The following is a 26,961-nucleotide window of genomic DNA, read 5'->3' as shown; positions in this document are numbered from 1 at the left end:
GGAGGAGGAGAGAGGTGAGACGGACGGAGAATGTAGATGGAAGAGAGGGCACGGAGGAAAAGATAACAAGGGGAGCGAAGGAGAAGGAGAACAGACAGGGAGGTTAGAGGCAGCTCGCTTTTCCTTCAGTGTGTCCAAAACTTTTCACTTCATGCTCCTGCTGAGGCATCTTCAAAGTAGCTCTAGTGTGCTATTCTTGAAAACAAGTACAACTTCGAGGGAGTAAAGAGACAAAAAAACACACCACCACCACCACCACACCACAGGAAACCCCCCCCCCAAAAAAACCCAAACAAAAACTCCGTCATGCAAATCCAGATCCTACAAAACGGTTTTCATTCCGCAGAGAGCTAAACGCACAGCAGCGGACGCATCTGTCGCCACGAGTTGGCGCCGTACATCCCGGCTCGTAGCTGCGTGCGCGCGCGTGTTTTTCTACCCGTCTGTCTCCACAGGCAGCGCATGCACACAGAGCACACACCACTGAGAGAGGACGCACACAGAGACACACACCGATAGACCCAACATCACTCGAAACAGCCGAGAAAATATCGAACACACTGTGAACCGACAGCAACACTGACACACAGTCACAGATGGCCTGGAGGAAAGAGGAGAGGTGAGGGCTAAAATAGAGCTCTATAAAAGTTACAGAGTGTGAAATCATATTGTAGCTTTCTTTTCCAACCTGGAAGGCGCTATTTTGCTCGGGGGGGGAGGGGAGGAGGGCGGGGGCAACAGGCAAAGGTTACTCTCAGGTCACGGTTTGCGAAAAGGGCGAGATCACACTCTTGCCTTTCTCGAGTGGACGTGTCTCACTGGAAGTTTCTGCTTGTTTAAACTTTGGAAACATCCGACTTTCAAAATGTCATTTAATTGCAAATTTTAGAGGATATTTTGTCATTCCCTGATACGGCGCCTGGCAGAAGTACACCTTGAAACTTTGCACATTTATATGGCCTTTTATTGCAATCTTTCATTTGATAGACCAACATAAAGTGGTGAATTGCTTTAAAGTGGAAAGAAAGGGATTTTTTTTTAAACATTTTGTACAAGTAAAAGTCTGGAAAAATGTGGTTCATAATTTGTGTCTGGCATGCTGGGTCAATACTTCGCAGATCCGCCAGGTTTGTCTCCAGGGAGACGGACGAAGAGTGAAACCTTTCTCAGTTGCTTCTTCAGCTCAGTCTGATTAGACAAAGTTTTATCTGTGAGCAGCAATTCAAGGATTTCTACACATTCAACAAGAGTTGCTAGAGATCTAGCGTGGCGGGTCACTAGCATGGTGACCTACGTAGACGCCATGCTAGTGATCCATTAGATTCTCTATAGTCATGTTAAAAGGTTTCTACGTTTCACAAACTGCCTTTGTTTTGCTCTCCTGAATTTTATTTATTTTTGTACTTTTGGTGGTGTGGGTCGGGAAGGGAAGTTGACATGTTGCTTATGTTTTGTTAATGTTCTACAAACTTTAAAAAGATTCAAACAAAGTATTTTTGTCATTCTTTCATAAAGGTCATATTTGTGGAGCGCTTATCTGAACGATGTCCTGCGAACACATTCTGCCGTCTGGGCTGTGAATCACTGCAGCTCCCCCAGAGCCTACCGGTTCATCTTGTTCATCTTCAGAGATTACAATCCCTCCCAGTTTTCTCCAGAAATGTCACAACAGCCAAAAAAAACAAAAAAACAAAAAACCACAAAATATTTAGGGTTCTGATCTTCCCGACCGTTTTGAGCCTGGTGAGAGATGAGAGTGAGGGCGGGTGGGAGAGGAGCGCTACCTTCAGAGAGAGAGGAGAGGAAGCAGCCACCCTGAACCCCAAAACAACTCCGCGGAGCCACGCCCAAGCCGTTTTTCTCTGAGTCCTCCCTAAAAACCACCTCCTGCAACACTGCGGAGACAAGAGCGTGAAAGAGAAAAAGCAGATAGAGTTTTCTTCGTCCATCCCCTCAAAAAAAAAAAAAAAGCACGAGCCACGGCTCACCACACAATCTCACACTCGCACCGTCGGGACGGTGGAGAGGCGCTCACCTCCACACCATTTATTTCCCCTTAACAACATGCTTTAGAGCTGGTAAGATATGCAATCTGGAGCCATGCTTCTAACTGGTCTGTGTCTATAAAGTTTTGCTATCTTGAAGCACAGCAAATAGAACGGAAAAAAAAAACAAAAAAACAAAAACAAAACAGTATTTAGGTGCTAATAAAGTTAGCTGCTGTTTCTGTGACTTCTTAATGGATGCTACGCAGACGATCAAACCTTACCCGGGTAATGGTGGATCCCGTTGGTGAAGACAGCCTCTGCCGGCGGCTGCCCGTTCGCCTGGGGCGGTGGCATGCCAGTAAAACCATTAACGCTAATGGGGGAGGGGATGCTGGTCACTGTGGGGGCGCTAATGCCCGGAGGAGTGCTGCCACCTGCAATAACAGAAACATTGACAAACATTGTTTTTTTGTTGTTGTTTTTTTTATCTCTTCCTGAAGACATGATGGGAAAGTTCGGTTTCGACCGGCTACAGAGTCACGAAAATGTCAGAGGGGCTGGTCCAGTGGACCGGTAAGACGCTAAATGTCAGGGCTGATTCCTTGGCCCCGTGTGACCCTCAGGGTTACACAACAGCCATTAGACCTGAGTCGCTGAGCTAATCCTGCAGAGCAGTGAAAAAAAAAAAAAAAAAAAAAAAAAAAAAAAAAAGGTGTGGGCATCTTTCCAGCTGCAGATGGATTCTTGGAATTTGAACCATTTGCTTTAATGCATTCTGAGCCAATCGCAGTGGATCTATTTTCACCTTCAGCGACGGCTCCAACGGTTAGTATTGACACCTCTGACAAGACTTAAAATAAACCGTTGTCATAGAGACTTGCTCGGTGCTAATAATGCTGCTATTCTTCGTGGAAGTTCTTTCTTTTCTTAATATCTAGTTTGCTTTTGAAGTGAATGTTCATCGGGAACGAACCGCTGATGACCAGTTTCACCTAATATATATATAAAAAAAAAGAAATAAAAAAAAGTCCCCTGAAATTCTTCTATTTTGTTAGAATTAAGAATGCTATACCTCCATGCTAGCTGTTCCCCCACAGACCTTTAACCCCTGACCTCCGGCACTGTTACCTGACGTGGGGGTCAGCGGTGCTCCGGGGAGGCCATTGATGGTGGCCATGTGCTGCATCTGGGCTGCTGCGAAGGCCGCCATAGGACTAAGGTAGCCCCCCTGTCCTACAGACGCCATCAACGCCGCCTGCTGCTGCACCTGCAGGCGGAGGATGAGGAGGAGGAGGAGGAGGAGGAAGGGGAAGAGATGGGATTAGAAAGCAGAGCAGAGAGTAATAAAAGGAATGCTGCTGTCTGTGAGGTCACTGAGATGAGAAAGACAGATAAAAGGAAGAAGTAGGGCTATAAAGTGAAATGAGGTACAGCGCAGAGACAAGAAAAAGAGGCTATTAGGTAGAAACCGGGTATTGATTCTTACAGAATATCTATTCCCCAAACCGAGCTTCTGTTTTTTAAGACTAACGCGAAAATCTGACATGACCTCCATTTCCTCTTTGGACATTATTTGGTATTTATGGAGCCTTTCGGAGCTGCATACGCAGCCCTTGAACTTTTGCCACGTTCTGCCACGTTCAAAACCTCATATTCGACGTGTTTTATTGGCGTTACAGAGACTTTCACCGAAGGGCGATTCATCGTGAAGCGGAGGGAAAGCGACACGCGGCCAGCAAAATTCTTTACGAGTTGAAATGCCGAAAGCTTTCCTCCTCAGCCTCTTTACTCTGACGCCACAAAATAAAACGGAGCACGACCTAAATAGCAATGAAATAGGTCTCTCCACAGATCTGAACTTTATAGAGGAGCGGCAAGAAGGAAAGCCACAAGAAATCCTGTTCACAGTTTGCCACAGAGCTCACTGGTCATTACTGTCATTACAGTAGGAAGTTGGTCAGAGATGCTAAATACAGTCAAAAGAAAACCTGTTAGAGGCTGAAGAAGACTTGAGGTTGGGGTGGAGATTTACTTTCCAGCAGGACAACAACAACAACCCCAAGCTTACAACTAGAGCTACAGTGAAGCTGGTTGGATCAAAATGCATTCCCAGTCAAACTCCAGACCTGAATCTAACTGAGAATTCAAGTTCAGATGCTGGACCGGATGGATCTGGTAGAAATATCCTTCGTTGCAGCTGTGTTTGCAACGAAAGGCGGCTCTACAAAAATATCGACTCAGGGAGGTGGAAATAAAACATCTCCGAACTTCTAGTTTCGATTCCTTAATTCTTTTTGTGTAATTGTTATTTTCCTCAGTATGGGATCTGAAATCCAAATAGCGTACATTACGGTTGCAGTATGTAACCTCTAAAAATATAAATTTTTTGTTGCTAATTTGTTGAAACTGTCACTATGTTGTGAAGTGACAGTATGCTATGGTAAACAGATAATCTGTGAAAAAAGCAAACACCTCTGCCTTCTCCCAGCGCCAACTAGAAACAACCAATCAGCATGTGGAGGAGGGCTATTCCTGTCAATCATGCTTATGTATGCGCTGCTGACCCCCCATCGCTTCTGCAGCTTCTTCAAGACAGCAGAGCAAAGTCTAGTTAGCACCAATGACAGATGAACAGTTTTCTTTTAACCTTAAGTTATTAGTACGTTAAGCAGCATGTACAAGAAGCAAGAGGATGATTGACAGCACTAACACACTCTGGTTGATTGCTTTTGTGTGGAAGCGGTGCATCTCTTCAGACAGCAGTAGTAGCAGAGGGAGGAAGCGGAGGAGATCAATCTTTTCACAGATTACCGTCACAATTTAACAGAAAAAAACAAAAACATTTTCTATAAAAATTGCAGCTTTAAAGTTTGACGGTTGCAACATGACAAATATGAACTGGTTCAAGGGGGAACGGCATAACCACAATTTCCGTTTAACACACTATTTGCCATAAATAACCCTCGACGGAAAAAACCCCCCCAAAAAACAAAACGAATCAATGTGACTCTTGCCTGAGCGTAGGCTCCGTAGGCTCCAAACTGCAGGGCCATGGGGTTGAAGATGCCCATCTGACCAGCCATCTGCTGCATGCGGCGGATGGTGCGCTCCTTATCCGTGTCAGCGAACTTTACCACCAGACTGGACGAGGCACCCTGTAAGCCCACCCACACCCACGCACACACACGCACACATGCACACACACACACACACCCGGCAGGACAAGTTAGTGTGGTTCGATTGACAGAGGACATAAGCTTTCATTTGTACTTGCACACCCATGCTGCACACACATGTGCTTCTATGTTTCCTGCCAAGGCAGAGGACTCAGGGCTACAGTTGGTGCTCACTCCACTGAAAAATTTAGGATGGGTTGCATCCAAAGGACAAATCCCCTCCATGGGGATAATAAAGTTTAAAACTTTAAAAAGGCAATCAAGTTCTATTTAACTGTTTTGTCTATGTGACTCATTGCTTTCTCTCTCTCTCTCTCTTCACAGCCACAGGATACTCACAGGCATCGTCTGGCTGCCGTGTAGTGCACCGATGGCTGCCTGAGCTTCAGCGTGAGACGAGTATTTTACAAACGCACAACCTGAGGAAAAAGACCCGGAGAGTAGAAAAAAACGAGTAAGGTGAGAACAAAAGCAACAGCATTTCTAACAACAACAACAACAAACACACACACACAAAACTGAGTAGGAGTCCAGTTCCTAGCATTTTGTTACACTACTGGATGGTCGACAAAACGAGCCGCTCTGGCACCATTACCGAGTCTGGGATCCGCAGCGTCCTGACGCCGCTTCACACTGACAAGTGTCACTGATGAATCTGAACGGTCACGTTCGCAGTAATTATCGGGCAAATCCAGCTGAGTAAGCGGGCTGACGGAGCCTCTTAATGGAGCTTCATGCAGGACTCGGAATGATCAAGCACGCTGCAATTATCAAGCTTAGTTGTCACCGAACCTCACTGATTGGCTGCTGAACCCACCGCTGAACTTTACCCAGTGAACTTGTGGAGCACCCCGAGAAGCATTTTAAAACAATCTTTTTTTTTTTTTTTTTTTTTATGTACCGGGACATGAAGCCTGAGGTTAAACGAGGAAGTTTTGTTAATCTTCCCTCCTTCGTTCGGGTTCGTCTCATGTTCAAATTTGCAGAATGAAACGGTTGTTCTGTGTTGCATTTCTTTTCGTGGTCATCAGCTTGCTCGCTTGTGTGTCAGAGAGGCAAGAAAAGAAAAGCCGCCACTGTCACAAAGTCTACCTTTGCTGTTTCCGTCGGGACCTCGGAGGATGGTGCACTCCTCGATGCTGCCGAAGGACTCAAAGAGGCGCCGCACGTCGTCTTCTGACTGCTGCTTGTTAAGCATGCCCACAAAGAGCTTTCTGTCTTCTAAAAAGAAAGGGAGAGGAGGTCATGATCAGAGGATCAGATGTGCCTTCAGATGGAAGCCTCAGGAATACACAGAAAAGGAATCAAAGGCAGGTTTAGCGAAAGCCTTAGCGTGGATCAGTTTTGATACTGGAGGTATAATGCACAAGCGAGCGTGTTGTCCGTGCGGTACGCAACGCAGCAAAAGCAAAATATGGTAGCTAAAACGGTGCAGTCTTGAAAATTTTGGTCGCACTCTTTTTATGGTAAGCCGTCAAATGCTGTTATATCTTCAAAGTACATGTTCATTTATGGCTGTGTGTTGGGATAACGGGTAAAAGTTACAGCATTTTACTGATTTGAGACAGAATTTCACCATGTCTTCCTGACCATCAAGAGATGAAAGTGTAATGGCCTAAACAAAGTTAATGAGTGACCCCAGGTTGGGTCGATGATTGTTAGCTGAATTCATTTCATGAGTTGCAGCATACCAATGGGCGTACATCTTCATCGGTGTAGACGGAGCGTCTTCATAACGTAGCAAGACGTAAAACAAGTTTGTTACCAGGTTGTTGCTGATGCATTTGAAAAGCCTTTCTGCTCGTTTCGTACCAGTGCCGAACATTTGGCGTCCCAGAGTTGCAAATCTCATGCCGCAGGATTTTTTTTCCCCAACGTGTCAAAAAATTATGAATCCGTGGCAGTTTGTTTTAGTTGGGCAGAATTGGGAATAACAAATGCAGATGGTGTAGTCCTCAATGGGGTCTCGCAAAGGCTTATCCGGGCCCCAATTATGGAGGGCGCCGAAATAATTTGATAGCTAGAAGACATGTTATTTTTTTTAAAAGAAAATGTGTTTTCCCATGTCACTGTGAGAGGAGTTATTAGATGGATTTGTGTGCAGAGAGACAATCTGCAACTATTTAAAAACAACAGCCTCTCTTTTAACGTAGCCTTCAACACCAAACATATCAAGAAAGTTAACTTTCAATGGATTCATCTCAGCTCCTTCTTTGGGCCGCGCTACATTGCTCCAAACGAGGCCTGGCATAGTTGTTTTGGCTGTTCTTTGTAGGGATGACAACGTTTATTTAATTCACCGCTGAAACACGAGGCAGACGTGGGGCGGCGGTGGGTCACTTTAGCGATGCTGAACATCCATTTGAAAACAAAACAGTGAGGAGAAAAACAAACGGCCGTTTAAAACATTAATAGAAAGATATACTAGTTCAATCAATGATAGGTAATTCCAGTTTACTTGAAAGTCCTTTTGCCGTTTTTATTAGTATATAACTGAGGAATGAAAGTAGTTCAAAATGCCATTTAAAACCAGTCCAAAAGTTGCCAGCTGTTCTCAATAGTGTTTTTTTTTTTGGTTGTTGTTGTTGAAATGCTTTTTACCAGCGAGTCCAAACCCTTCACGGCTAAGGGAAAACGTTGCCATCGGTTGAAAACTCACTTCTGTTCATGGACTCCACACCCGGAGAGGCCGGTTCGGTGGCGCTGGAGTAAATAAATGCTGCAGTTATTCAATTAGTTCTGGACTTCATCTGCAGCCCCTTGCTTTGTACCATCTGGACTCTGTGCCGGTAATAATGCCACAGCACAAACAGGCTGTGCAAAGCTTCCCTCTTTCCACTTCTGGCTGTGCTTTAATGTTGCAGGTCATTAAAAAGGCTCTTTTTTTTAACTCTATTGAGATCTGGGTAGTCACTCCTGCTTGATTTTACAACATATAATACTGCTACGACAATAACATACAAGAGAAATCAAAGGAGGATAAAGAGCTCTTTTCTGAAGGTTGGACGGCGCGTATTAGAGCTTTTTGCTTTGAGAGATAATTTCCTGTCTGCAACACGCGAGTAACAGCTACGGCACAGGTTCTTTTGAAAGTTTAATAAAAGGGAGAAAGAAACTAAAATAACACGTTACATTTTATGGCCGGAACCTGTCACACAAATCTGACATTTTTTCTTTTTTCCTCAGAATCAGAAGATCCTACTTCCTGTAGATAAGGAATTGCACCTGTCGCAGGTGTCAGGCAAGAGAAAAGACAGATGCGTTGGTGTTCCTGTCCTCAGGGCTCAAATCTAGCTGCAGTCTAAGTTCAGCTCCGCCGGATCTCACTCTGTGTGGAAACCACAAGCTTGCCGGCATCGTTATTAACTGCGCATCAAAAACTACAGTTCAATCATCTCCAGCCAAAGACCAGCCCGAGTGCAGCTCATGGCTACATTGATCTGCATGGAATTATAACATTTTTACAACATAGAATCATATAGTTTTAGCAGCAAAACTGTATGAAATAACAACAAAACATTTTTTTTTCCTATAATTAGTTTGAACAATTCTTTAGTTTCTGCAGACTTACGAGCCGCTTTGTCGTCTGTAGGTCTCTTAAATTCGACCAAAAATTCTAAACTTGCAAGATGTTAAAGAACAGAACAGGGTTGGGCATGTTTTTTTTTTAAGAAAATCAATATCTTAATAATGAGAAATATAATAAAAAATCTGATCATTTCTCCTTGTGAAATGCTGATTTCATTTTCCAGAAGGTCTCGACGTCTGCCTACTATCCCAAAACTACTAATTCCTACTTTGACAACATTCAGCAAACTCAGGAAATTGAGGGAAAGGGAACAATGACCATTGTACTGTATTAAGATACATGCATCTCAGGAAAAATCTTCTTCCAGATCTTGAGTTTACATCGGCTGTAATCAAACTTAACAGAAATTATACGGGACAAGGCAAAACGATGCTTGAAATACATCGTTTGTGTTATGAATGTATATAATATTAAAATAGAATATTTAGGACTAATTTACTGGTCACATTTTTTGATATACAAAAAGATCAGGAAGTGATCTTTCAATCTAACACAAGTCAAATCTATGATTTAAAGGTGGACTAGAGCACCGGCTTACGTTTGACAAAAGAAGCGCGTCGACGTGTTTCCCTTTCCTCGCATCCCATAAACATTCGGATTTGCGGGGAACGGATGTGTATGTTTAGAAACTGATGAGCTGCACAGCAATCGCCTGCAAAAAAAAAACAAAAAAACGCGCTCTGCAAATTAACGTGTGTGCAGATGCGGATTCTGTGCGGGCGCCTGCAGTGTGAGGGCGCGCGTTGCCCCCCCGTCTGCCTGTGCTTAACAGGGCGTCCTTGCCGAGTCAACAAGACTAATCTGCGCTCCGGCCTTGCACCCGGTGGGCTGGGTTGGAACGACGAGTGTTTACAAGAGTGCTCCTCATATCACAGTTGGAGGGACACACACCTATGCAGAAACACACGCACACACGGGTCTCAGAAGGTCCGACTCTTTAGCATCTTCATGGGAAACATGAGGTGGAATCTGAGTATTATGTGCATTTTCACTTTTTCACACACGCGCAGAGAGTACAGGCCAGCGCATCGTCCTGATAGGTTTACTGATGTTTTACTAGGATGTTTAAAAACTCTTATTTTATGGCTGATATCAGAAATCCTCTTTATTCACAGTCGCGTTGGTTTTAATCGCAATGCTTTATAGATTTCCAGCATCTCACCTTAAAACACAATTTTTATTAGAAAGCTTAACGTTCCCAACACATAAATACCTACAAAGGAATAGCTTAAAATAAGCTGTGCCTTGTTTTATATTTTCTAATAGTGTTATTTTTTTTTTATTCTTCAGCTATAATCTCAGGCAGACAAAGTGTCGATCTTGAATTTGTTTTCTTTCCAATTCTTCCAACAAACCCGGATACGTTTGTGAAAATTTAATATTCTTTAAAGGCTTGGCGGATGTTTCAGTTTATTTTCAACGTTTAATCTTCAGTTGTGAGTTGGTTTTGCCGTCCCGACAGTCGGACGTGTTTCTCCGGTGGAACAAACGTCGTAAAGGAACGGTCAGCCCCCCAGACTGAGCAAGAACTACAAAACACTACAACACACAAATATTCGGACGAATATCCTCCAGCAAGTTGCAGCCAAGCCTCTTTGTGTTGCAGCCGTCAGCAGGACCTCAGGCATGTTTCTGGCCAAAGGTTTCACTCCTCCTCTTATCAGAATCGGTAAAGCTCCTTTTAATCGATTGGTTCTCTTGCTTTAACGTGTGATCTATTCATTTTTTTTAATTTTTTAATTTTTTTTTTTTATGGGGCTGAAGTTGGAGTCGGTCCAGATGCTTAATGTTGTTCTGGTTTGTCCGGTCCAAACCCAGTTTGGATGTGTGTGTGTGTGTGTGTGTGTGTGTTTGGGATCGTGGTCCAGTTGCGACACCGAACATTTCAACCACAAAGCTGTTTATCTGAGATAAAGTGAAATCATTTCAAGGTAGTCTTTTATTTTCATTATTCCACCCACTTTGTGCAGTTCATCAGTATCGCTGTCAGAGACACAGACCCTCAGCATGATGCTACCACCACCATGTTTGGCATTTGATGCAAAATGAAATCTGCTAGCCTCCTCATGTCTAGACTTCTCTGTCACTGGAACCAAACAGCTCAATCTTTATGAAATCTGACCAGTTTGGTTTACCCGTGTGGGCATTTGTTTGTGACTCTGGTGTCCCTGTGTTTCCTCCTGGGTGGGTCTTGAACATCATGAGCGTCTCCTGTCATCTAAAGTTGACGGTTTTGGTGTCAGACGGCCTGGAAGCCGGAGTTCCCGACCCGACAACGATCCAAAACCCATCAAAATTCATCACGGGAGCCTTGCATTAAGCTTTCTCTGTGGCGGTCCAAAAACCCTGGTCTCAGTCCTACTCATAATTTGTGGACTGTGATTAAAATCTGAGTCAGTGCCAGGAAGCCAAACTATTTAAATGAACTCTCTACCCTTTCTAAAAAAAAAAAAAAAAAAGAAAAGTGGTCAAATCTCCAGCCTGAACAAAGCCTCGACTGTAACGTGCTAAATAACATTCATCCAAATATTAGATATTAGTGGGGTTATGCATTATGTATATGTGTGAGCCTGTATGTGTATGGATTTTAGAAAATTTGCATTCATTTAAAACTTTTACACACAATTTCTACATCTGGGGGATTTAATGAAGTTGCTTTTTGTATGAATATTCCTACCTGAAAAAAAAAACAAACCCGAATGTATAATTAAATATCTCAAAACGTTATAATATCCGTACTCATGATGGATGTGTAAACTTCAGCTGAGTGTTTTATGTTCAGTGCAGGGGACGGATTTGGATTTGCTCTGATTTCTGTCCAAGCTAAACAAAGTTCAAACTTGTGTTTTCTGGGGAGAACAATGAGGGAAGAAATACTTTCCTGAACATCCTGCTGAACAGACAGTAAACAGATATCTCTCTATTTAAGCCTTTCCTTCTCTGAGGCGCCGTTAAACTCGTCAGTCTTTAGTTCCATACATTTACTCTTCTGTCATTTCTCTAAATGTGTCCGGTTTTTCCGCATTCCTGATCTGAGCAATGCGTTTGCATTTATTTTTGGACTACGTTAGGAACTTTAATTATTCCAGTTTCAAATCACTAACTTGTGAATCCTTTCGGCAACTGCAGCAAGCATGTTACGAACGCTGGCAATGATATGCTTTCAAAAGTGGCCATTAATTTACGACAGACCAACACAAAGTACTGTATAGTTGAGATGTGAATGATTTTACCTCACTTTAAACTATTTCTGAACAAAAATTGATCTATCCTGCCAGGAGAACTTTGTAAGTGTTTGTAAATGTTCTTTTCTTACCTCGACCTGTCAAAGGACTGCAGATGTGATGCCTAAAAGTTATAATCTGGCACCGGGCGTCACATGGCGACGTTTACTTAATTTAATTGCACATTGTCTCTTTTTAAGTAAAAATTAAAGTTCAGAGTCAAAACGATCAATCACGCACTTTTAAGCACAACAGGCTGACCAAAAGGCACTTAAAGTTCAAAAGGTCATAAAAATCCAATTACCACTCCTACTACTACAACTAATGATAATTTTACTGTGGATTTTATGGTTTTATGATTAGGGGGTCTACTTTTCTCTGATTTACGCAGTAAGCTGCACTGCATTTTATTTAGTTGTTTCGTAGTAAAGGGACCACCTGTATTCATTTACTTTTTAAAACATTTTTTTTTATTTTCCTTCCCCTTCACACTCATGCACTGCTTTGCGTCCACCCACCAGATAAAACGTCTGTTGCGTCTGAGCCGCCCTGCCAGGCACCGTGCTCCCCTTTCCCACTCGGCTCCGTGAAACGTCTGTGCCCTGGTGGCGCGGCGTTTAGCTTTGAAACATCGCAGCGTGGAGAACAGATGAGAGACGTGAGGGAAGGACATCCGTACGGGAGCAGATAGACCTCCCGTACAGACGCGTATGCATGTCTTCCGCCGCTCGCTCTTTGTTTCCTCACGCTCGCTGCTTGCTTCAGTTTTCTCCCGCTCCATCAATCACCCTCCACTCCCCCGCCCCTCTCCCCACACACACACACACACACACACACACGCACACGCACACGCACCGGCAGCAGGCAGACTAAATAGAGGAGGATGTTGCACAGCCTCTCTTCCTTTCTTTAAAGGTTATTTTCTTTTCTTTCTTTTTTTTTACTACAGGGTAACACCTCTCCTTTCTCTCCTTAGACTTCTGCTGCTCATCAACCTTTAGCCGCTTCCATGTTCCGTTGCTGTTTCTCTCCCCTCTTACTTGAGGATAAAAAAAAAAGAAAAAAGAAAAAAATCACTTTGTTGCCAATTTTATTAACCACTTGAAGGTCTGAGACACTCTGGACAAAAAGATGGCTTCGGTCTTATCTCGCGCAGCCCTGTGATTGATGTCAAGAGTGGGTCGCCAAATGTCTAGACGTAGAAAATTTCCTTTTAGCCATCTTGGCTGTCAATAAAGCTCCCCGCGTGAAACCCCCCCCCCCAAAAAAAAACCAAACACCTTTTTACCCCTGCAGAACTTCTCATTTAATCTGCGCTTTGCCGTGACACAAGTCAAACAGGGTTCGCATTGTTGCAAACTGATTTTTACAGGTGTTTTTGACAGAGGAGGCAACTTTGTTTTCCTGCATGACAAGACGTGTGCTTTTCTTCACGTTGCATACGACGACAGACAGGAGCTGCAGGCTGAGCCGGCCGGAGTGGGGCGCGGGGGTGGGAGGGTGTGTGTGTGTGTGTTTGGGGTGGGGTGGTGGGGTTTGTTTACATAATGCGTTCTGAGCCCTGGAGGGTCCGGGGGCCAGGCTGCGCTGTCAGCCCGCGTCGAGGCGCTGGCCGTCGTCTCGACGGGACAGATAATGGTGAAGCTGATGTATGCAGGCAGCATGGTTGGAGTAAAAAGAAAGGGAGGGTGGAAGGAAAATAAAGTAAAAAAATTTTAAAAAAGCAAGGAAGGGCATACACTACCTCCTCGACTCTCACTGTCTGCTGGCTTCACCTGGATCGGTCTGTTCATCTGTGACAGTTTGAGGGGAAAAAGAAAAAAGAGGAGAGGGAACAAAAAGAGAGAAAGAAGAAGAGACCGGTTAGCATCATGTAATGGTTGCATGCTTTCACCCCCCCCCCCCTCGCTCCCCTCAGTACAACTTTCGCAGAATGACTCAAGCAAATGACAATTTAAGTGTATTAGAAATCTCCAAAGCTGCAGCGCTCGTGGCCGTTGGGGAAATGGCTTGTTGGGAGTTTGGGCTGGAAATATTATTTGATCTGAGATGAAAGGGGGAGAGAAGGGATCAGCAGAGGGAGGACAGGAACGATGGAGGAGAGATAACAGGGGGTCAGCGGAGCTATGCGAGCGCCATCATAATTCACTGTGTTGAATATCGATACGAATTCACACACACACATTTATTCAGAAGTCTTTGTGAGGCACGCCTCTACCCGTTCTGCAGCTGCAGACACTGAAAGCTCTGCCTTATTTTCTTTAGGAAATACCTGGAGCTCAGTTAGACTGAACAGAGGAGGACTGCATGCAACCGTCTCCCAAGTCTTTCTGGACGCTGGACGTGGGTCACTTTTTTTTTTTAACTCGGCCATTCTAACCCACTTCCTCTCTCTCTCTAAACTGCACCGCTGTAGCTCGTTGTAGCGGTATGTTCAGGCTTGTTAACCAGCTGGAAGGCGAACCTCCGATCTGCAGGTTTCCTCTGATGATTCCCCTGTATTTTGCTCCATTTGTCTCAAAGTCCTACCAGCTTCTCTACACATACTGATGAAGCGCATCCTCACAGCGTGGTGTCGTCACCACCGCGTTTCATCGTCGGCACAGGGCAAGCCGGATTGTTAGTTTTTGTTTTTGTGGCTCGATTGACGTTTCATCGAATGTTGAAAGCTTTAAGTATTATGACCTGATCCTGCTTTAAATTTCTCCACGTCTTTCTCCTGCCTGGTGCGTTCCTTCGTCTTTATGATGCTGTTTGTTCACTAACGTTCAATATCTACCACTGACATTTTGTGCCTCACAGTAGAAAAATGTGAAAAAAGTTCAAGCGATATGAGTCGGCCACCACAGTACAAACTCCTCCTGCATTAGTTCTCAAACTGCTGGTTCACACTACAAAATGTCCTGGCCAATCTTCTTTTAGTACTTACACACACACACGCACACACACGTCTACACACTCTCTGTCCCCCACTGAGACCTTTCCACACTATGTCCGCCGAGGCTCTCCTTTCATTTCACTCCTGCCTGTCAAAATTTCCCTCTCCGCCTCGCCACCCTGCTAAACGCTCTCCGCCAATCAATTTTTAATAATGCCAATCGCCACGCTGCCAGGAGGGATGGAGGGAGAGGAGGAGGAGGGAAGGAGGAGAGGAGATGGTGCAATCTGAAGGATGAAAGGTAAAAGAAAAGAGTTGGAGGTTTTTATTATTATTATTTTCTGGTGCGATCTGTGTTTTGCAAATCGCCAATATGCTTTTTTTTCCTTCTTTTTTTTTTTTTGAGTTTGTGGATAAAGTCATCATCTTTACGACGCTGCGAGCTTTTTCGCGTCCACACGGGGCGAAACATTTCAGCCCACACCTCCGCCCTTCTCCGGCGGCTCGTATCAAACCCGACCGTTCTCCACAACGCTTCACTTAAAAAACGGATCAACCCCATCCCTCCCCATCTCGTCTCCTCCCTCCCTTTGACGGGCCGAGAGAATCCTACTAATGTTTGTAATGTGCTGTGATGCATTATTTATCAGACTGGCTGTTGATATGGAAAAAAGGACGAGCGGGGATAAGGAAAACGGACAGGGGGAGTTGGAACGAGTAAAAGAGCGAGAGCGCGCGAATAAAGGAAGTCATCAGAGGGGATGTGGGGGGTGCAGAAGGCAAACAGAAAAAAAACATTAAAAGAATGAGGTGGAGTCGGATTGCTTGTGAGGCAGGTGTTTGAGGAGAGGGAAGTGTGGTGATAAAGAAAAAAGAAAGGAGGGGAAGACAGAGGGAGGAATCAGGAAAAGAGAGCATAGAGGGGAGATGAGGACATAGATCAGAGTACGCCACAAGGTCAGCCCAATGCTCCCAGGGGGCCCATAAGCTTGCATACATATGAGCACTTTTACCATGACCCATACAAATGCTGCGGCCTCAGTCTGACCTACTTGTGTTTCTCCACTGGTGGCTTTTGCTGTATTATTTTATGTAAGTGCAGATTTCAGCCTGGAGTCCATGATGGAGCTGACTGTATTGGTTTTAATTTCACAGTGGGAGAATACACTAAAAAAAAATCATATAAAGTTAGTTCTAGTTTTATTAAAACCATAAGTCTTCATTCCTAACATGCAGAATTACAGTGATTATAGATACATCGATGAATCCCTTAATTCGTCACTGCTAGTTGAGCAACAGAGTGCAAAATGTCCGCTAATAAAATTTTAAATACCGCTCGGAACGTGGCGATGTGGTTAAACCATTATTTTCTTTTGTCACCAAAGCCCGAGTGGTGTTTCATGGGCTCTCTATCAGTGGGTTTCCATTATCCCAAGGCCCATAACTGCTTCAAGGTCAGTTTTATCATCCCGCTCATAATGGGGTGAGTTAGCACCGGCCCAGCGGACGGCCGATCCCAAAACTGTTGTTAAAGGCAGACGCTGACTCGCCCGGATGGGCCCCTCGAGGAATTCTGCAACGGCGCCCGCCGAAGCCAGATGGCAGCGTTGAGCAGGAGAAACGTCTAATGCCAAGTGGGCAGAAAATTGCCTTCCACAGGAAAAGGAACTGTGGGGGGGGGTTCGGGCGTTTATACATATGTATGTAAAGTTGAGCGCGTACAAAAGCTTGGCCCGTCCACAAACACACAGCACCGCAAATAAACGAAAGCAACCAACCATGCATGGGAACGATGGCGGCTCTCGCATAAACGGAGCCCTGGGCCAGTCTGTCCTCCTGCAGCCCCATAAATAAGACAAAGTCATGAAGCAAAACCCATTACAAAGAATAACAAAACAACTCCTTTCTGTTGTGTAACTCAGGGGATTCAGTAAGAGCTGAAAATAGTCATCTGATATTAAATGACCAGATAGACAGAAAACGTTTGAGCTCCGTCTGCCAAACCTGCATTGGGAGAATCTCAGACAGGAGACATAGAACAACGTACTGCCATGCGGCCGACTTGAATCTACTTATCTATCTTATATTGAATCTACTCTGACGTTTGTATTTTCATGTCATACGCTAAGCATCGTAGATGAGAATCTTATACATACAAGAAATGGCTACAGCTTCTGAAGAGGACAGCGATATATCTGACAGTAACGATTCTGATGATAGTGATGATTAGAGAGCTTTGGTTCACACGGCTTTGAGACCAACTCATGTTCCTGATTTCAGAGTCGTTTTTGAGTAAAGCTTTAGAGTAACTTCCTATAGTTTAAGCTGTAATGTGATACAGGAGCTTCTCGCTAATAAAAATATTCGAGTATTGTGACAATATCTGAATACCTGTTGCTGCAATGGTCTGTTTAGTAATTTGTAAAAAAAAAAAACATCAATGTGATTTTTGGCAAATTGCAGAACATTTTCTACGGACATGTTCAGCATCAGTGCAACAATTCAGCGCATTTTGTTTTTTCATTACAGATTCAATGCTTGTCACGCTGTACAGCCCTGCGGTTTTCAAGATTTTATAATGAAAATATATCTGCAAGGTCTGCACGTCGGTCAACATGTCCGGCGCCCGTTCCCATTAACTGGCCTTTCAAATGGGCTGCAGAAAACCTGTTAGAGACTGACTTTAGCTTTTCTACACGACTAGCATACGGAGGCCATTGACCTCGGCGTGGTCGTCCTGAGTTCGACTCCCGTCTTTGGTTCTTTTGACGCACGTCTTCCTTTTCTCTGCTTCAAATAAAGACCAGTAGTGCTGAAAATATTCTTAAAAAAAAAACAACAACCAATTTTTCTTTTCTCTCATGAGATCCCTTTGTGGTGTACCACCTGTTTTTTTTTTTACGTAGAAACACCAGCGTTGTCATACATGGACTTCATTGTTCTACAGTTGCTGAAAATCCAACTTCAGCAGCTTTGCGTCAGGTTGGCTTCGGCGTGCCGCGCGAGGAGAGTCGCAGCTTCAAGAATGCACGAGGCCTGCATTCATGCGCGCTCTCGCATGCGCGCTCGCTCTCGCGCACACGCGCTCTCGCCTCTGTTGATTATGTAACTCAATGACGGCGCTCTGCCTCAGCTCTGCCATAGATTCCCCCCCATTAACTAGAAGGGTTGGGAGTACAAAGTCTGCATGCAGGCTGTGTGCTGTACCAAAACTGGTGAGTCACTCCTCTGACTCAGCCTGGCACGGCCTGAGAGTCCAGCAGGGCCCCTCAACAGCGGCTCCACAGTTTACCTTATTGGATTTAACCGCGATACGGGACAAAACTGCAGCCTTTGATCTGAGTTTTACTGCTTATTGTATTGATTTCGCTGCATGAAAGCTGCAGAAATTAAGTTACGAAAACACTGTTACGATGACAACTCTATGGGATTTCAAGCAGCTGGATTTCTGTACGCTGCCCTGTTATGTTCAATATGCTTCAAATGCACTTTATTACAAGTCATTTGGAGCGGTTTTAGCGTCCACTAAGCCTCACACACACGTGCGCGCGCGCACACACAAAGTAGCGCGTGCACGCCGAGGGGGAGCGACGCAGAGAGCTCACAAGGACACAGAAGTCCGCACTCACTCAAACTGCCATCATTCTCCGAGAAAGAGAATATTGAAAGTATGCTTTACGAAACTCGAGAGAGGAGGCAGGATTTTCTCATTTTCACCCTCGTCTCGCAGATGTGTTTTTGAGAGAGAGAGCAGAGCGGTGCAGGCCAGGTCATTTCATTATCACAGTGAGAAAGCACTCCATGAAACTCTCCCAGGGAAGCAAGGAAGGCTGCTCATAATATTCCACCTCTACCATTGTCACAACTCTCTCTGTTTTACATTCTGCAGCTAAAAGCCTTTTTAAAAAACATGCCAACTGCCTTAATGTTATTCCATCCAATTTGAATGTTGATTTTTTTTTCTGCCCCCCCACTCCTCTCCTTCTCTGTGGTCTCTGTTCATACATATTTTCACAGCGCTGCGTTTAAAAGCGAACATTTAAAACACGCCTTTCGCAAACGTTTGAATTCTCTGCAAGGGGACGAAGGCCCGGGTTACGTGTAACAGGATGCCAACGCTCGTGTCAAACGAACCACTGGCACCGAACCCAGAGCTGCTTTCCAAACCATCTCAGCATGCAAAACACTCATTTCGGGATGGAGAGTTGCCAACAGAAACATTAGCTGAACAAGAATATGGTTATAACCCCTCCATATCCTTTTTTGGAGAGTTGGACTCCGGTGTGAAGAGAATAGAAAGTCTTTAGCTTAAAGATTAACTGACTGACTTAAAAAAATAAAAAAATGAGTAGGTATGAACAGCCTCGACCAATAAGAGACGAGTTTTAAAGTATTCAATTCACAATACTTCACAAGTGATGATCCTCTGCATGTCCATTAAAGCTCCAAAAGCACAGGCACATGCTCTCCTTTAGCCACACAAGCTTTTTACAGCGTATGACACTAAAGGACCTCCCTAAACGCTGCTATAAGATGAGCAGCAGATTGGTGCCAGAGTCAGAAGAGACGTTTTTGGGTCCCAAAACTTATATTATCTAACAATTTCCAAGTCCTACTGTAACGAAGTGTAGATAAAAATAGAGCAATGTATCGAAATGTTTTAGAATGAGACACACACACTCAAAAAATACTAAATCAGTCACTTATACATCGATTTGCACTGAACCCTGACTATTTAGTTATTTTGCTAGGCTACTTTCCCATTCCTATGTTTCTTCACTTGGCAACCTTAGATGATTGTCCATCGGTTTTTGTATCTGTGTTATAATTTTGATGTATTTTTTTAGGCTAAAAATGCTCAAAACATTAAGAAAAGGAGCCTCGTCCTGTTGCTGCTTCATTCATTAGCTAGTCTATTTTTAGTGTACAATAAAAAAATGTGGTATGTGTCTTCAGTAGTTGAATATTGAAACAATTAATTTCAAACTTGGTAGGATCAGAGGTCGTGATCTCAGCTGTTCCAAATGAGCATCAGGATGACATCGTCGAAATCTTAAAGTACTGATGCACAGTTAATCTAAAATACTCTTGATGTTTGATTTTTACTCATAATTTATCTCCACGGTTCTTCGAGGTACTTAATTACCAAAATAAATAAGACACATGAGTGTGAAATGTATACAGATTTGGGTTACAAATGAGCATACTGACCTGTATCCAATACATTCTGATGATGCAACGTTGGTGTTTATTTATCCCAGTTCTTTAAATAAAATCTTTAAAGATTAGAAATGTAACTAGAATTGCTTAATGGCTAAGTGGCCAAATCCTTCTCTGGTTCACCCTCAGGGTTTATCAGATTTCTGAGGAGAAAGTGAGTTTTTCACTTTCTTTCCTCGCTGCTGTTGTTCTTCATTCTGACGAATGATAAAACAGAAAACCTTCATTTTTGAGTGAAACACGCCGCACTATAAAGGAGAACAATCTTTTCCTTTCCTTTTCTTTTTTTTTTTTTTTTTCCAACAGAGATGTGCAATGTGCTTTGCGTCAGATCAAGAGTGAGAGAAGTATGTTCTGACAACAAGGCAGGCCCGGCCCAGTTGTTTGTGCTGGAACTGAGTGGAGTACCAGAGCCGGTCTGAGTGGAAGAAAAAACATCTCGAAGAAATCTCTAAATAAAATTACAGACTACAAAAGAAAGTCTAGTTCCAACGAGTTGGTATGATATTGCCACAGTGTGATAGCCTCGAGTGAAGAAAAAAAGTCACAGTTTTACAGTTTAAACCTAAACTGCAGACAAAAATTATTATTCCTGGTGCAGTATTGCACATCTGCCTTTCATTTGAATTGTGCAGGAACAGGCAAAACCAGCCCGAAATAACACAACGGCACTGCTTTGTGACACATTTAAAAATGTAGCATTTAATCATATCTTGAGCGAGGCTTTCATGAATTTTTAAAATTAAAATTCTGCCACGTTAGCACCGTAACTCACACACCCCATGTACGCCACCAGCGCTAAAGAATCAATGCAACCGTGACTCAAATACTGCAGCAACGATTGAATAAAACCAAAGTAACATTATATCACAGTAAACTACAAAGACGCGCCATTCCCCTCAACATGCTGGGTGCTTGAACCTAGAACTTCCAGTGACGGCATGACCTATTTCCTGTCTAATTGGATGAATAATTATCTGAGCTGTTGGAGGCATTCATAGATAATATAAAACTGAATTCTCAGAAGGTCGCTAGATCTTTCGTATGCATATAAAACAAACTAGGTTGTGACGTGGCATAAATGTGACTTCGTCCAACAGAAAGACAGATTGATCTCCGTATACTTTGCAGTATTTGACATAGGAGCTAATCACATGCTTCAAAGATGTGACAGGACGGACAGAAAACAGCGTCATTTTAATGCTGATGAAAATGTACTATAAGCACCTATTTAGTGATAGAGTAAGTCTTACAAACCTCTGGCCATTCCTGCATTTTCTGTACATTCTCATTAAGCGGACTTCAAACCACAAGACTCATAAAGTTGAAAATCCTAGCCGAGTCTTTTCTGAGTTTTTGAAGTCTTGACATAGCCAGATGTCAGTAACCCGCCCGTGCTCGGTTACAACAGCGTGCATTATTAAACATGAGCCACTAGCTCTCATTTTAAAGCATTTTCATCCGTTCAAAATGCTCTATGATGCAGCAGCGGTGCAGGCTTTTTCTCTGCAGAAACAAAGCATGCGTGAAACCGTTCGTTTGCCACATGAACAGATTTATCTGGGGGGGGGGGGGCTAGTACCAAATTGGGAAGATTTGTGTGAACATATCATATCAATTATGTTGATTTTAAGTATTTTTTTTTTCTTATATGATCCTAAAATTGTCGTCAAAGCCTCCATGAGACTGAAAAAGGCATCTTTTTGCTGGCTTGAATTTCTTTTTTTTTTCCGCCACTAGCTCTACGGTACAGCTGCCCCCCCCCGTCGTCTCTGCCAAGATCACGACGTCTCCACAAAGGCAGATGAAAGGAAAACACACAAAAGGAGGTGAGCCGCTCCGTCCGAACCTCTGATCATCCCTCATTTCTTTATTAGCGTGCATGCCGTTCAGGCGCACACAGAAGATAAAGAAGGAGAATGAAAAACAGCCGTGCACACACGCGCATGCACACACACACACACACACACACACACACACACACACACACACACACACACACACACACACACACACAGATACAGCAGCGTTCAGAATAAAGGAGCATCTTTAGATTTCTCTGAGTGAAAAACATGCCAGCTTTCCCACACAGATTCCTCCTGAATATCTTTCCTGATTACCGTGTAAAATGATTTCTTATCCACACAGATACGGTTTCAAAAAAAAAAAGAAAAAAAGAAAAACTTCAACTTTCTTCGAGGAAGAAAACCCAGAAAGTTACAGAGACATTTTAAAAGAGCTGCACATTATCACACACCCCCGTGCCTCCTCCGTGCCTTTTCTTATTTGCCTGGAGTTGGGTTGAGAACAGCAAAGCTTTTCTCACATCCATTGTTTGATCCATTTCACACCAGCCCACTTCTTTCTTTATCTCCTCCTGTTTTCTCCTTTCTCCACTGGCGTGCCGCCTGAATGCAGGCATTTACAGTGGGATGGCTTCTGGAGCGCTTCTGAATGAGAGGTTCAAATTTTTAAAATATGCTTTTTTTTTTTTTTTTTTCCTCTGTTTCCCTTTCGATTCTTGTTTTACATATTAATGCTTCCTGCTGTGTGAATTTGCTGCAAAAAAGAAAAAAAGGGAGTGAATGATTGTGAACGCTTGCGGTGTGACACGAGATCTCGCAGTAATGCAGGGCAGGACCGTATATCATGTGAAGGCTGCCTAAAACAAAGCTCTGTTATGTGAGTTTGTCTGGTGAAGCACTCAGACACCTCCATAGGCACAGAGCGAGGGGCTTCACGCCCTCACCTTCCTGTCTTAACAATGTAACGCTCTGTTACAGCATTTATAACCCTTGAAGTTTTTCACATTTTGTTACAAACTTCAATGGATTTTATTAAGAATTTATGTGACAAACCAACAGAAAGTGGTTCATGAAAGCTAAAATGATCCCAACTCGGTTTCAATTTTTTTCTCTCTCTCTCTGCTAGCTTTGAACATCTAGACACTGAAATACCTCAACTAGCCAGCTAGCTGTTAGCCGCAGAGTATGCTAAAGCTAGCGCCATCTTGAGTTTTCTTTCTGTGTTTTTTTTTTTTATGTAGACAGCATTTTAACATCTTCCAGTTCAAAATATTTAAAGTAGTTAAACCTGATACAAAATAGTTATACCATCTATCTATTAAAAAAGAGTAAATAAGGTGGGAGTGTCAAACTCAAACACATGCAGTGGGTCAAAATTAAAGGCTTGGTCAAAGTTGAAGCTAACCTTCATATTTTTGACATGAAATTTTCCATGTTGGCACCGGTCTGTCCTTTAGTTTGTGAACATATTTTTCTACTTCCCACCATTTCAGAAAACCGTTCATTTGGCCATTTTTTGAAGGGGTGGCCCGATGTGAATGGTTGCAGCATGGAGTTGCTGAATGTCAATAAAGGAGGTGGACTTGTGGGTCTTGTTTGACACGGAAACACACCAGCAGAACATTCTGGGATTTAGCGGTCACTGGACATTTGAAATTATCTCACGGGCAAAACGTAACTCCACTTCGGGTCAAATTTGGACAACGGTCCTGAATTTGAGGCACAGCGTGAAATTTGTGAAACCCATATTCTATCTGTGCGAACACAAGAGAGAATATTTTTTTTACTTTTTAGTATTTATCACTGGAACCACCTTCAGTTGCAAAAGCAAAACCAACAAAATACACGGATCAGCAAAATCTGATGACAGACAGTTCTTTGTTTCTCCAAATGTGCTTTTAAAATCTATTCTTGCTTTTGCGATCCTGACATCACGCTTAATTTACAAACCGGACGTGCCGTTCGGTCTCCAGTGAAGATCACGAGGCGTTAAGAAAAAGCAAGCAGGAAGCGAAAGCGGACGGGGTTTCCTGCTCGGACTTTAATGGGAATCGACACTTTGGAATTCTGTTGTCACGGCAGAACTGGATAAAAAAAGCACATCATCTGCACCCCCAAATGATTCTGCTCCGTCAAAACCTGTAATAGCTTCACACTTGTCTGTGACATGCACTCATGCACACACACCACCCTCCGTCGCACGCTGAAGACACATGGAAATGAGATGCACACACACACACGCACACAAACACACACGCGGAGGATTTATGCTTGTCAAATATTCCATTTTGAGAGTCTATAAATGATTAATTTGTCGTTTTATGACACACAGCGACACGCCTGACTCTGGAAGTCTTTTGTTCGCTCTGACCACAGGTTATCACGCTACAGCTTGATTCATCATCAAGAGATGCATTGCAAATAGAGCGGAGTGACACGGCGGGAAACAAACACACACACGCACGCATGCACATAGAGAAGCACACCTCCTGTGATGGTTACACGATTCGATGTGCACCACCTTGGCAATCAACAACTCTGATGTTGCCATAGGGACTGTAGCGTTGACTATAAAAAGAATGGATCTATATGAGGAGGCGGCTGAGGGCGGAGGTGCAGAGTGAAGGAGCAACGGGAAGAAAGGAGAAGACACGGAGAATGAAAAGTGTGAGAAAATTGGTGCGAGGGAAGAGAAGGTGTCGCTGAGGGGTTTGAGCAGATCTCACTTCGTGTGCGAGTGCGGGATTTCGTGCGCGGCGCACCTGCGTGTGCGTCTTCCGGAGGCATTCGAGTCTGCGGTGTTTGCGCGCGTGCAAACTCCTGTGCGTGCAAGCTTCCAGGAGGAGAGAAAACCCACAAGGACAAAATGTGATAGAGTTGGTTAGTAAGTGAGAGAAACGAGGGGAAGAAGAAGAAGTAGAAAAAAAAAACTAGAAAAAAGTGTGGAAGACAATTTTCAGCCTCGTTCTCCCTCTTAGTTTAAGCCTACTGCATTGCTCCGGCTTTGCACCATATAGTAAAGATTAGGCCGGTTGAGAAAGCCATAAATTCTACTTTTCTCGTTTCAGAGGTGAACATAAATCATAGCTGCGGCTGGTGTTCCATGGGTTGCATTTTTTTGTGTGTGTTTTCACTTATCTAATTAATAATAGAAACTCAGGAAAAAAAAAAAAAACAGAGAAAAAAATGACTGCAAAAGCCGTCATCTTCTAAACGCACACGCTGCTTTCGCCGGCATGGCCACGCGACTTCCGCCCCCTTTCCCAGCCGTCACAGGTACAGAGACGACAAGTTGGCTTCTCGCAATTTCTTCAGGAGTATTCATGAGCTGCATATCGCTGGACTGCAAGCGCGTGAAAACGCGTGTTAGAGCGAGAGAAAAAGAGAGGGAGAGGCGAGTTGAGAGAGCGGGCTTGAAAGCCCCGTGCGCACGACAGATACCACACAGCATATGCAAACGCAAATACAGACACAAATAGAAGCACGGGCAAACACGTCGCGAAGGCACTCGGAGAGAAAATGCACAGCTCCTGTGCTCAAATATGGTGAAAGTCTTGGTCCAAGTAAACACGCGTTTATCCCGCTGGCTGGTGAGGAGGGCAGGCTTCACTCACAAAACGGTTCAAGAAACGTTTTGAGAGAGGACGAAGCCGGAAATTACTGCCACAAAAGAACACACGTTATGTTACGATAAACAACTTAAAATTCAGGGTCTTATTGTTATTGAAGGAACCCTGGGATTAGTGTGTGGTGATTAGCTCGTCGTGTTTGCAAAACCACAATCAAATCATTACTTTGCTCGCAAAAAAACAAAAAAAAAAAAACAACAAAAACCCCCCCACAAGTCAAGAGAAGCGAAACCGAAAACCTAAAGGAGAATTTGGAGATGTGGAGACATTAGACAAACAGATTTTATAGCTTCTGTGTTAGTAGATTTAATTCTTTTGCTGCGTTAGTTGTCAGGCAACCAGAATATCCGTAAAAAAAGAGAGAAGAACTGTGTTCGCCAAACAAAAGCTGAAATAGCATCTTAATTAGAGGCAGTTGTGGGTGGATTTCATCACCTTTGGTCCTTTGACCTCCATGTTGATTAGCTGGTTGGTGTAGCTGAATGTTTATTGTGCACCTACCAGAGAGCGGATGCAAGACAACATTTTAGGGAATGGAAATGTTTTGTTCTAAAACTGCGGCACAAGTGCAAGTAGTGACGCTTAGTATGTTTTTATTGAGGCTGTGTCATTTTCTGCAAGGTAAGAACAGGGAAACTCACTGTAACGCACTGACCTTTGTGTCATCAGAGACATCTCAAAAGAGACATTTTGGAAACTCCTATCTTGAACTGAAGAGACGCACATGATGGAAATCTAATAACTGGCCTCACAAAGTCGACAGGATTTGGTTGTGTCTCAAGTAGTTCCTCTCAAAGAGAGCCATTCATCCCACCTGCTACCTTCTCCGTTTTAACTCTGCTAACATTGCGACAGGCAGTTACATTATTATGGACTGATGCTGCATTAAGCGAGTCGCTAAGAAATGTTTTTTCTATCGCATTACATCCTACTGGGCAAAACCCGAGGCGAGATTAAGCATGTGATTCATGCGTTTACTTTGCTCTGATTTTCTCCCCCTCAACCTGTGCAGATAACTCAGCGCTGCGTTCTTCTGAAAGCAAGAAAACTGCACTTCGTATGCGGCAAAATGTTTCTTAATGACAGTGAAGCCCAAATTGAGATAGGAAAAAAAAAAGCAGGAGGGACATAAAGAAAAAAAAAACATTAAGACAATAAAAAAAATATCTGTGAAGAAACGAGTATGAATGCATTACGGCTGTCTGTACAGTGGAAACCCCTCTGTGCCCTATTTTTGCAAAACATAACCTCTTATCTGCTCTTTTCAAAAAACTCTGCTCTGCACTAAAAATTCAGGGCTAAAGCTCCAGAAAGACGGATGACGGCTTCCCTGTCATGATCGCACATCGTCTTCCAGCCTCCATTCAATAATCACTAATTCAACAATCCCTGCTTGATTAAATATAGAAGAGGCTGGAAGAGAGTCAGACGAGAGACGAGAGGAACGGGAAG

The 26,961-nt window shown here is 43.6% G+C and overlaps 1 protein-coding gene across 3 annotated transcripts in view; it reads right to left on the bottom strand.

Moving 5' to 3' along the window:
• Window positions 1-26,961, bottom strand: part of celf4 (CUGBP, Elav-like family member 4) — a 72,762-nt gene that overhangs the window by 7,687 nt on the left and 38,114 nt on the right. For 2 of the 3 annotated variants that reach the window (XM_007554261.2, XM_007554258.2), the window contains exons 2-8: window positions 13,722-13,770; window positions 6,257-6,385; window positions 5,504-5,583; window positions 5,003-5,143; window positions 3,117-3,255; window positions 2,270-2,422; window positions 1,785-1,895 (exon numbers count right to left, since the gene is read on the bottom strand). In XM_007554261.2, coding sequence (XP_007554323.1) covers window positions 1,785-1,895; window positions 2,270-2,422; window positions 3,117-3,255; window positions 5,003-5,143; window positions 5,504-5,583; window positions 6,257-6,385; window positions 13,722-13,770 — 802 coding nt within the window. The remainder of the gene's footprint in view (window positions 1-1,784; window positions 1,896-2,269; window positions 2,423-3,116; window positions 3,256-5,002; window positions 5,144-5,503; window positions 5,584-6,256; window positions 6,386-13,721; window positions 13,771-26,961) is intronic. The other variant, XM_016672544.1, reaches the window with a different exon arrangement.

The sequence above is a fragment of the Poecilia formosa genome, unplaced genomic scaffold, assembly GCF_000485575.1.
Source record: "Poecilia formosa unplaced genomic scaffold, Poecilia_formosa-5.1.2 Scaffold62, whole genome shotgun sequence".
Lineage (NCBI taxonomy): Eukaryota > Metazoa > Chordata > Actinopteri > Cyprinodontiformes > Poeciliidae > Poecilia > Poecilia formosa.
Note: the sequence above shows the minus strand (reverse complement) of the source record. Positions and strands in the feature narration are given on the sequence as shown.